Here is a 12,627-nt window from a genome sequence, read left to right on the forward strand (position 1 = left end):
AAGAAAAACCTTTCCCCCCTCTCCGTTCTTCGTGCTTCCTGTCATGAATTCTGCATGTGTAGATACATACTACATACGAATCTTTCTGTAGATCATTTCGTCATGGTGATGAACTGATGATGGTTTTGCTTGCCCGTGCAGCAAGCAAGACGGAGGAGGAGGGGGTGCCTATTTCGGGGAGCTGGAGGAGGCCTTCATGCACCAGGTGGCCACATTCAGCAGCAGCGGCGGCAGGAGGGCTGCTCATCAGCAACAAACTCCAACGGCCACCTCCACCATAGCTCACCATCACCATGGACACAGCAACGCCATGCGCTGGACATCTTTCCCGCTTGGCCTATGGCCTCTCTTCCTCTCCATCACACACCCAAGGTAAAAAATACTACTACTCCCTATATCATGGACAGACATTACAAGTATTTTGCACTTGAACTTGTTTTTACAGCTTGCTTTTGCCTGTGTAGGAGGGTTGAAATGTGACAGCTGACAGCACTGACTCAGAGAGTAGCAGCAAGAACAACATGAACAAGGACTCATCAGATCACCACCACCATCAGCAAGGGCTGGTTGGAGTGGTAACCGTGGCAAGCCTGTTTCACCAGATATGGACATCGCCTTCTTCGGGTGAAGTGAAATTCAAGTCTGGGAGCACCATATTGATCTGATTGCTGCTGGTTCTCTTTGTTCAGGTATGAGGCTGCTATTTTTGTAATCTGCTGCTGCTGTTTTCTTTGTTCAGCATAGGTTCCGATGTATACCGTTACGCTTTACGTGCGAGACAAACCTAGGCGCCAGTCGTCGACAGCCTGGGCGAGGAGTTGCTTGGGCAGGGCAAATAATCCTCCAAGAGAACTTGGGAGAGGAGATGCCTGGGCCGGAGGAGATTGTTCTCCAAGAGCACCTGGATGAGGAGATCGTCCTGGCTGGAGCACCTGGACGAGGAGATCGTCCTGGGTCGGAGCACCTGGGGGAGAAGATCGGCCTCCACGAGCTCCTGGCCGAGGAGCTGCCTGGCTTGGAGGTGCAGGGGACGGAGGAGGAGCTGCTGCGGCCGGAGGAGCTGCTGCCGGGGCCGGAGCTAGAGCGCCTGGACGAGGAGATCGTTCTCCAGGAACACCTGAGGGAGGAGATCGGCGTCCACGAACATCTGGGCGAGGAGTTTCCTGGGCCGAAGGTGGAGCTGCTGGTGCCGGAGCCCGGAGGTGCGGATGGCGGAGGGCGGAGGGCGGATGCGGATGACGGAGGGAGATCGAGGAGGGAGATGAGATCTGGGAAGGGTACCGATTCAAAATGTGGAGGGGTAGCGTTGTCTTTTTTACGTTTTTCACCTGGTCGGAACCAATCGGTAAACGTCTTACATTTCCGCACGGAGGGAGTAGAAAACAATATCCAAAAGCAACACCGCATGGGTCCCAGTAGGCAGGCCAATACCAGAACCGGAAGCCTTGAAGAAACCGTCCCCACAGTGGGACCCGAAGTCGAGCCCAACCAGATCCCCTCAAAGTCCAACTCCAAACGCCACGCCAAGCTCCGTCCTCAAAGCTCTCCCAGCGACCGGCGACTCAACTCCGCGTCCACGGCACCTTCCCCCACCGCGCAAGCCTCCTCGGCGACGAACGAAAGTAAAAAAATCTCAATCGGCGGGCCGGGAGGGGAGGGAAACCAACCGCCGCCGCCGGCGATGGCCCCGCGGAGGGGCGCCAGCCCCCTCCCGTGCCTCCCGGTCCTCCTGCTGCTCGTGCTGGCCACGGGGCTGCCGCGGGGCGGGGCGATGGGGCTGAAGCTGCCCTTCAGCCCGGGGGACGTGCTCCCGATCCTGCCGCGGCAGGTGGCGTGGCCCGTCATGAACACGCTCCACAGCGCCGTCGACCTCCTGCCCTCCTTCGTCGCCGCCGTCGCCCCGGGCGACCCCGCCCCCGCGGCCTGGAACGGCTCCTGCTTCGCCGTCAACGAGGCCGCCATCCAGCTCACGCCGGGGGACCGCAACGGGACCCAGATTGGCGGCGCCGTGCTACGCCTCAAGGTCCGCGCCTCGGACCTCGAATCCCATTGCCTCAGTTTTTGCTCGATCGTGTGAAATTAGGAGCGGCTGCTTGAGCGTGTAGTAGTTGCTAATTGATTCCGTATGGGAGGAGGAGTAGGTAGCTCTGGGAACTACCCAGTTGTTGAGAGGGTATATGAGTGGTCTACTAGCGCAAATTAGGAAGAGTTGCTCTAATGCATCGTTGCTGCTTAGTTTTAATTAAGAAAGGGGACAACCGAACTCCACTTTGAATGCGCACATTAGCTTCCATGTCTCCCCTCTATTTCTATCTTGCTTGCTGGGACCAAGATCTCCCAGCTATGAATGAACTTCCCAGAGTAGTTCTTGTTGATCTAATTTGTCTATTTTTTTTCTTGAACGATGACTGCAAAATCAGTCGCTAGACATGGGAACATCATCATAAATGGTAGGAGCTCTGCAAAGTACAATCTACAATCACAACATCATGGCTAATTGCATTATTACTCTTACATAATTTTGATAGTCTCAACTTCATGCAAATGCATATTGTTATAGAATATCTTTTTTGCATTTTGAACTTAATCGCTGGTCCCTACTTAGTGATTTGCAGAATTTTTTTTTCTTTCTACTCAAATTGAATTTTGCAATTCGGTTTCACCGTTACCTCATTTGCTCTCTGTGGTAATGCGCAACTACACTAACTACTGTGCATGAGGTGCTGAATAGTAATATATACATACCAACATCTCGGTGTCTACTAAATATTTCCTTGAAGCCATTTTAAAAGAAGAATCTTAGCTATTCATTATTTGCTCAAACCTATCCTGCAGTAGCTATTTTAAAATAAGAATATTTTGGTTGACTCTGCACTGTAAAAGCTTGTGATCGCGAACATTGGCTGTTTTAGATGATCTGACTATCTGCGTAAACATGGCTTTTGTGTTGACATGTCTTCCGGTTATGCAGACTGCTTCTGCTCAGAGCTGGACATGCATGGACCTTTATGTGTTTGCAACACCATATAGGATAACATGGGACTACTACTTTGCGGCCCGTGACCACACTTTGGAGATAACGTCATGGGAAGAAGAAGCCGAACTGGAATATGTGCGTTCTCTTTCTGAAAGTTCCCTTAAGCGTTTCAATACCCTATGTAAGTAAGGACTGATTGATTTCCATGTATTTATCAGGTTAAGCAGCATGGCATCTCTGTTTTTCTCATGCCATCTGGGATGCTTGGGACTTTGTTATCTTTGATTGATGTCCTGCCTTTGTTTTCAAACACTGGCTGGGGGCAAAATTCCAATTTGGCCTTTTTAGAGAAGCATATGGGAGCTACATTTGAGAAACGCTCTCAGCCTTGGGTTGCTAATATTAGAAAGGAGGATATACAATCTGGGGACTTTTTGGCTCTGTCAAAGATTAGAGGACGATGGGGTGGGTTTGAGACATTAGAGAAATGGGTAACTGGTGCATTTGCTGGTCATACTGCTGTCTGCCTGAAAGATGACAAGGGTGAACTCTGGGTTGCAGAATCAGGCTTTGAGAATGAAAAGGTAATCTATAGCTTGCTATAGTATGAATTGAATATTCATTGTTCATGTCATTTTGTTTATGTGATGTATGCTGTCACATATCGTTTAGTAACATGCCCTGGCTATTGTTACTTTATTTCTTATCTTCATCCTAATCATGTTCAGTAACAACATAATCAATACTGTTACAAATCCTTCTCACCTTCTGAATATACTGAAAATAATGAGGAATAATCCTAGTTCGTACTTCTCAGTTCTTACCATTACGCTCGTCCTTTTGGTTTAAATGTTGTATTTATTCAACTTATTATGCTCTGGTAGTGAACCTTTATTTGCTAAGCTAGCCCAGCTGCAGAGCAACATTAAGGCCAGCAGGCAGCAGCACAACATCTCTTTTCCAAAAACAATTGTATATGAGTATTCCATGTATATTTTTCCCGTGCAAATAACTGCAGTCCTGATTTGTCTTGACTATAATAAATTGCAATAACAGGGAGAAGAAATTATTGCTATAGTTCCTTGGGATGAGTGGTGGGAAATGGCACTCAAGGATGGATCAAATCCTCAGATAGCCCTTTTGCCATTGCACCCTGATATACGTTCTAGATTCAATGAAAGTGCTGCATGGGATTTTGCCCGGAGCATGGCTGGAAAGCCCTATGGCTATCATAACATGATATTTAGCTGGATTGATACTATAGGCGACAATTATCCACCTCCCCTTGATGCTAATCTGGTAACTCTCCCCAGCCTTTTCAAAGCCTTCATTATTTTTCTGTTTGCACCTTAACCATGGTACATGTTCAGTTCCAGATTTATCAGTGTTTAGATGTATTGCTTGTTATGTTTCGAGTGCCTATGTAGTTTACCTGTACAGATCAGATAGGAATTTGTGCCAATGCCAATCAACCTATTGCTTTTAATGGGAGCCATCTTATTAAGTTACTTAATTGATATGGCCATATTAAATCTGTTGTCTAAATCTAAATAAAAATAGAATGAGTTTCATGCTTTAGACTTATGTCTTACTTATTATCTTGTTAAAAGGGTAGGAAACATACTTGGAAACATGTAAAATGCAGAAGAAAGCACATGATCTCTTGAAGTTGCATGGTAAAGTGATACTGAATTGGCAATCATGTGAATGATATACTCCATGCTAGCAGCATAAATCTATAGAGGGCATCGGTCCTTTCATACTGAAGATAAAAGAATGCTAGCTGTTATGAGCTTTCAGTGAAGACTAGATAGCTTAAAAAATTTACTCCCATGTATTGCACTATTTTATCACAGGCAGTGTTTGAATTACTCAATACTGTTTTCAGGTAATGGCTGTTATGTCAATGTGGACTAGATTACAACCACTTTATGCTGCGAACATGTGGAATGAAGCTCTTAACAAACGACTTGGGACTGAGGTTTGTAAACTACTTTTTACTGTGTCTTGTTTTGTTTGGTAAGGTAAAGGGCCCTGTAGTTTGCAGTGATTCATGCTGACACAAGGGTAAAGTAGGGTTGCGGTTTCTTACGAGGTTTTTTGTCACCTGAGTTCTGTTCTGGTTCTATGCATACTTTTAGGCTCTAGCCTTCCACTGCAACTTAAATACAATAATTGCATAGCTTTCTCTGGGGCTTAAATGAAAATTGAAATGATAGGCTTGCCCTGATTGACTGTTATTTTCTTCTACTAAAGATTTATTAATAGTTCGCCTGCTTCTAACTGCCTGGCTCAGTTATCAAATTCACGTTATCTGTGCTGTGCAGGGTTTGGACCTCAAGGGTATCATTGTTGAGGCTGAAAGTCGTGGCATGTCTTTTGATCAACTGCTTACCATCCCTGAGCAAGATGAATGGGTATACAGTGATGGCAAATCAACCACTTGTGTTTCCTTCATTCTTGCAATGTACAAAGAGGCTGGAGTGTTTGCTCCTTTCACAGAGTCGATTCAGGTCACCGAGTTTACTGTAAGTGTCACAAGTCCTTTCACATGTCATAGTTGAAATTGGACGTGCTATTCTTTGCTGCTCATTGTAGACAAACTAATGTTTGATCCCATTAACTATGACGTTTCTCTTGAAGCCATTTTTATACTTTCACATGATATATATTTATGTCCACTCTGAAAGTTCTAAACCAGTCTTAGATGTAGAAATGCATTAACTCTTGTTCTTCGGTTGGTTGGTCTCGTGTTACTAAATTACCTTCTACCTCAGATACGGGATGCATACATGCTCAAGATTTTCGAGGACAACCATGTGAATCTTCCGAGCTGGTGCCATGCTGAGGCAGATAAGCCTCCCTTCTGCCAGATACTCGGGGAGTACAAGATGGAGCTACCCGAATACAACTCGATAGAGCCGTATGCGAAAATGAACGAGAACTGCCCATCATTACCACCGACATACAAGCGGCCATCACGCTGCTGACATGAAACAACATATATAAGCTGATGCTGCTGTTCCGGAAGTAAATTGTTGTCTAAGTTATGTAAATGAAGGACGCTGTATATAGTTGTTTGGTAGATGGCTGTTTCCACACGGGTAACAGAGAGCAGCGCGCAGTTTCCTGCCAGTTAGTGAAGCAGTTCTTAACCCATGCTTCCAATGTGAATCTGGCTTCGAGGATTTGCTCGCATAGATAGAACTTTGGAACATAGCTATGAAAACTTGATGTTGATAACTTATCTTTGCTTCATGAATTGTATGTCCCTGAAATAAAATCCATGTGTTCTTCGGATGTTGCATGGCGTGCATTTGCTTTGATTTGTTATTCTGACAGGAAAAAAAACATACATTATGCATCGTATCGATCGACCGATCATTTGGGGCCCAGTCACTGGAACTGTTTATCTTGATGCAAGAAACAATGCCTAGCACAATCCAGTTGTTAAAGAAACTAGGAACTCCTTGGCCTAAACTAAAGACGGGCTTGATGAACAGATACTCCAATAATAAATATTCAACAATTAGAGAGAAATGAACTAGGAACCTACCATTACAAAAGATAAGTAACCACACATTTCTTATAACGATGGAACATCCATGTACTTCTAGAAGTTTTCAAAATCTTGGTGGTACATTTTCTAGTAATCGACGTAACCACACAATGGCCTCTCCATTCCCTAATGCATACAAAGAAATCGATATATAAGCACTCTTATACTTTATGTTTGAATTAAAGAATGACTCATATGACAGACAAACAAACATATAGATTTCATGTTTACATAATTACATGTGACTAAATACAAAAAAAAACTAACTTCTGTATTTTGAAGACACATGATAAATAGATTTAACTACCCTGGCACAAAATCAAGAAAGTTCAAACAACTTACTTTTTTTTCAAAACACAAAGAAATGATTAGAATGCTAAAATATAGCGTCTACTTTGTGTCTAGAGAGGCAAATAATATTACAATCGTGGGAAGATATAGGTCGGTTGGCTGCTCTTACTTTTTTCATTAGTTTCATACTCACCCCTTGCCAAAATATAATGTATATATTTTTTCTAAAAATTAAACGATCTGAAGTTTGATCAAGTATGTAGATAAAAATATCAACATCTAGGGTACCAAATAAATACCATTAGATTCACCACGATGTATATTTATATAAGGTGTATAATTGATATTGTAGATATAGATACACTTTTCAATAAACATGGTCAAACTTTACATCGTTTGATTTTTAAAAAACTGTATATGCACTATATTGTGGTGAGGGAGTAAAATATTCTTATTTATCAGTTGGTTTGCCAAGAATGCAACTTCTTCCGGCAGAAAAGTGCAACATTCTAACCATCTAGGAATAAAATTGGGGAATACAAACGTTTTTTCTCACGATTTTTTTAAAGATTTTTCGCTCACATTTTGTCCCTCCGTCCGCGAATAAATGTACGTACTTCTAGCTTTTGTTAAATCCAACAAATTAAAATTTAACTAATTCTTTAGGAAAAGGTAGCAACACTTGTGATGCTAAGTTAGTATTATCATCCATTTTGAAATGTGATTTCATAATATTTATTTATGTTATATACTATATTGCTACATTTTTCTATGTAGTTAGTCAAATTTCAAGAAGTTCAATTTAACACAAATGCTACTTATTCATGTACGGAGAATAAGATGCTAGTCTTTAATGTTTAAGATGGCAGTGATACCTTCAACCCACCAAGAATCAAATCATAAATTAGTTTTTTGAAAGTGCTTATAAAGTTAGAGTATGCATGCATGCATTGGAGCTCGGGAGTCAAAAGCATTTTTTCAATTTATTAGTGTTCCGTCTATATTGTGTTTTTTTAAGAAGTAGTAGGATGAAACGGACTTTTCGCTCTCGGGTGCCACACACCCCATACACCTAAAAAATTGTAGTAATTTTTAAAAATCGTTTTTAATCTTCTAGGAAACTAAGGATGCTCGTAAAAAAATGTTTGGAAAGGAAATGATTCCTATGGTCTTCAAGAAAAAAAAATTATAACAAATATAAAGTGAATATTATCTGGTCATGGGGTGTTTCGAGATTGTTTTTTTTTACCTAGGATACAATGAAAGTAATTTCCTAGCGATATAGTTTTATACAAGTACAATACCTGATCATCTTTGATTTTAAAAAAGTTCATATTTTTAAAATCTTTTTATTTTTATTTTATTTTTCCTAGTATGAAGGTGTGTGCCACCGGAGAGCCACTCTGCATTTCTCCTAGTAGGATGCTAGTGGCTCGGCCCTGCTACTGCTAGGTTTAAATCAACCGGGATTAATAAGCACAAGGTGCTGATTTCAGGGATTTAAAGATCAGGGTCTGATCCAGACACCATCTATGAGTTGAAAGTTTAATATAGACTTTACTCTTTTTTGTTTGAGGGACCCTGCTACTGCTATTGTGCGTACCGCCACCGGTGAGGCCCAAAATTGCCATCACTATCCGTGAACACGCCGGCGACAAGTCAACCCGGCAGTCCTCTCAACCATCAAATTCCAGCGGAGAAAGGGCGGCGCTGTAGCCCCACCGGCTCACCACGATGCCGATGGACACCCCGCCGCGGCGCGCGGCGGCGCTGTCCGACGACGACCGCCTGCTGGTCGCCCACTGCGCCGCGCTCTCCTTCCCCTCGGGCTCCCGCTCGCCGTCCTCCGCCGCCGCCGGTGCCTCCTCCTTCCAGGTGCACCACGCGTCCCAACCCTACCCCTGCGCGGCCTTCGTCTTCACGCCCACCTGGTCCGCCGCCGGCTGGATGCCCGACGCCGGCGGCCGCGCGCCGTTCGGGGACGCGGAGGTCGACCCCGCGGTCTTCCCGTCGCTCCGCAGCGTCGGGAGCGGCGTCCCCGCGCGCGCCAGCGCCGCCTTCATGGCCTCCTTCACAGGCCTGCTCGACGGCTCGCCGCTCCAGTCCGAGGTGAGCACCTTCTGATGAGCCCTATCACCTTCTTCGATCGCTACTTCGATAAAACTATCTCTGAACTTTCTGAAACTTTCATGAAACCTTCTTTCTTTTTTTCACGACACTGAGCTATGGGATGTGGACCAGAGTATCTGGAGATTAGTGTGCTGCTCTGGTGTTTTATGGGAACCTCTTCCCCATTTGTGATATGTATTTGCAGTGTTGTTTTAATGCTTTTGAACTTTTCCTTTTGGGTGAGTTTTCTTTTTCATAGTGCTTTTATGGCTTGATTAGTTTTATTTGATCTTATGAAACAGAGCAATAGAGGTGCTTAGAGTCTGTTTACAGTGCCATCTAGTATTACATGGAAGACTAGTAATCTGGCTTAGTGCCATGTATATCTGAACCTTCTGCACTTTCCTACTTCAGGCTTGTGTAGGAAATAAGAACTTTCAGGAAACCTTATTTCTGGTGGAACAAAATCTTCATCCTGGTTGTCATAGAAGATATTTCAAATGCTCCTTTTGGATTATTATTTTTTGCCTGGGCTGCTGTAATTGTACCGTAATATTATGTGAACCGACATGAGCTATCAGATGCTTATTGGAGTATTTGGAGATTAGTGTAGTGCTCTATTGTTTTAGAGAGGGACTATGGGTGATAGGGGGCATCTTTTCCTTGTATTTTCCGTATTGTTGTAATGCCTTTGAAGTATTATCCCCGTTCCAAAATATAAGCCTTTTTAGAATGCTAGGAACGGAGGTAGTACTTTTTTGGTGGGTTTTTCGTTTTCGTAGTGCTTTTATGGCTTAACTAGTTTGATTTGAGCCTATGAAACAGAGCAAGAGAGTTGCTCAGACTCTGTAGTTACAGTGTCAGATTTCTCGTAGTAGATGGAAGGCTGCAAAGTAGTTTAGCTTAGTGCCATTTATTTTCCGTGCAAACAAGTAAAATGAACCAGATGTTCTATCACTTTGACAGAAAAATGAAGTGACCACAGTGGTTTCAGCAGTTCTACCGATTTACTCTCCACTTTTGTCGACAGCCTTTGTTTTTCTTGTTATGGTGATACACCTTTCATAATCTTACCTCATGCTCTGCTATATTTATATCAATAGAGTGAAAGTCTTCTTGATATCGTGAATTCTATTCGAACAGCATTTTCAACTGAATGATGAAGGGGTGATTTCTGTTTCTTCTGTTACAGGTATCTAGAGCGGTGGCAGAGGAGAAACGTATTGTATTCACAGGCCATTCATCAGGGGGTTCAGTAGCCACCCTTGCTGCCATATGGTTTCTCGAGAACTGTACCAGACGGGGAAGTGTCAATCAAGCACAACCGTTTTGTGTGACCTTTGGGGCACCTCTTGTTGGAGATAATATTTTCAACCACGCTGTTAGAAGGGAGGGCTGGTCGCAGTGTATCTTGCATTTCATCATGCCACTAGACATCATCCCACGAATACCACTGACCCCCTTGCATCCTCTAGAGAACAAATTCAGTCTGTTCTCGATTGGTTATCTCCTCATAGTCCAAACTTCTCACCTGCTGGGAATTCGCTTGTCATTCCTGAGTTTTATGAAACCTTGTTGAGAAGCACGCTATCTATTGCCAGCTATGAGGCCTGCTCTTTCATGGGATGCACTAGCTCAATCCTAGGAACACTTACGTCCTTCATTGAGCTCTCCCCTTACAGACCCTGTGGGACTTATCTTTTCTTGACTAGTCCCGAACAACTCATTGTTCTCACAAACTCGGATGCTGTATTGCAGTTGCTATTTTACCTCCTTCAGTTGGATCCCCAACAACAATTGCTTGATGCTGCTGCCAGAAGTTTAAGTGCTCACTGGCAATATGAATCGATCAAGCAATGTGTGACACAAGAGATAGCTTGTGTGGACTACCTAGGAGCAATTTCATCATCCCTTCCTGGTAGGCCAATGAATGGAACAGCAATTGGTGGACTTGAACTGGTAAGCAATCCTCTTCTTCAAAAACAACTGTGGCTTGCCATATTAAAGATCATTACTTTAGTTTTCAGCCAAAGGCAACACATATGTTTGTAGGTTAGTAAATAGCAGTGTACACATCAAATTTATATCAGCAGTCATTCCCAATGACACAGTTCTACTAGTTCTGTTTGCATACGTTCTCCCAAGTTTCAAATACTAGTAAAGTAAATTTGATAACCAGTCCAATCACATAATGGCCACTTTCATATTACAGAGTAAGGAAGCTATGCTGAGCCTTGCTGCAGCTGGACAATGGGAGAAGCAAAGAGAGATAAACCAAGCAAAGATAGACGCAAACTGCAGTAAAATTCAGGAAGCCTTCAAGTCCCTGAACGAGTACAAGAGAACATGCGAGCTCCATGAAGTGAGTTACTATGATTCCTTCAAGCTTCAGCGGGAAGTGCATGACTTCAATTCAAACGTACGTAGGTTGGAACTAGCCGGCCTTTGGGACGAGATAATTGAGATGTTGCGAAGGCGTGAACTTCCGGATGCGTTTGAAGGGCGAGAAGAGTGGGTGAATCTGGGAACCTCATACCGCCGGTTGGTCGAGCCCTTGGACATTGCAAACTACTACAGGCATTCCAAGAACGAGGACACCGGCTCCTACCTCTGCAAGGGGAGGCCAAGGCGTTACAAGTACACCCAGAAATGGCGCGAGCAGTTACTGCGTATCCCAGTAGGTTCCAGTCTCGAGTCGTGCTTCTGGGCAATGTCTGAGGAGCTCCAGGCCGAGATGGTCAACGGCAAATCGTTCCAGGATCTCAAAGACAGGGTGGGTAAACTGGAGAGCGATGCACTTGGATGGTTCACCTCTGGAAGTCTTGGCAAAGATGTGTTTCTGAGCAGCTCATCCTTCGTGATATGGTGGAAGACGCTCCCAGAGCAGCACAGGTCTGCATCCTGCATCGCGAGACTTATACCTCCGTAAGGTAAGATCTCTTTAGAGCTAGCCGTTTCCGATATGCCAAGAGCTACTGTATATTGTGTTTCTGAACTCTTACGTATAGTACTTTGTATGTATTCTCGACGGTAAACAGACTATTTAAAAATGCTGAACAGTTGTCACATAAAACTCACCTACCTATTGTTTTATGTCGCTGGCCTGACCAATTTAAGTAAGACCTCTTCTTTACTACACCACCAACAGAGGAGTATTTCAGTTGCAATCATAGGATATTACCTTGTCATATGCTTGATAATACCGCAGGTAGATGGTCAGTAACTTTCTCCCAAGCACTCGAGTCAGCGAAATCACTGTTTCGTAGTTCTACTTTTAAGAGTCAAGTCAATATAATAAGTGTAGGCTCAAAGTTCACACCGTCAACATTGTGAAGGACGAGTTGGATTTTAGCAAACAATTATATGTCAAACAACATGCATCACAACGATGGAGTTAGCTACTACTAAAATCAACCCAGATACTAGGATCTACCCTATGTATTCCCCAAAATGCCCTTGCTTCCTCACCTTGTCCCAGTTCGTAAGTCCATATGTTTGTGTCATAGTTATCGTCTTGCATAGTGGAATGGGAGAATCCAAGCTTCGGCACAAAGGCGAGTTCATTGTCGCGTTGAACAAGGTCGACGTGGATGGTCTCACGCCAATCGATGAGTCCGGGGAGGAACACCTTGTCTTTCATCCCTATGATGTTTGTCGTCTTCATCATTGTTGTCAGCGTGCCGGTGAACAA

The 12,627-nt window shown here is 43.8% G+C and overlaps 1 protein-coding gene and 1 pseudogene across 1 annotated transcript; both read left to right on the top strand.

Annotated features, from left to right (window-relative positions):
- The first annotated feature begins 865 nt into the window (after positions 1-865).
- LOC124656844 lies at positions 866-6,274 on the top strand. The gene is made up of 7 exons (XM_047195511.1): positions 866-2,023; positions 2,972-3,112; positions 3,196-3,561; positions 4,034-4,276; positions 4,866-4,958; positions 5,305-5,505; positions 5,755-6,274. Exons 1-7 carry the CDS (start codon positions 866-868, stop codon positions 5,965-5,967), a joined length of 2,415 nt encoding a protein of 804 aa, XP_047051467.1. The 3' UTR covers positions 5,968-6,274.
- A 2,259-nt stretch (positions 6,275-8,533) lies between these two features.
- LOC124655474 lies at positions 8,534-12,029 on the top strand (annotated as a pseudogene).
- Positions 12,030-12,627: the final 598 nt, after the last annotated feature.

Source organism: Lolium rigidum, chromosome 5 (genome assembly GCF_022539505.1).
Source record: "Lolium rigidum isolate FL_2022 chromosome 5, APGP_CSIRO_Lrig_0.1, whole genome shotgun sequence".
Lineage (NCBI taxonomy): Eukaryota > Viridiplantae > Streptophyta > Magnoliopsida > Poales > Poaceae > Lolium > Lolium rigidum.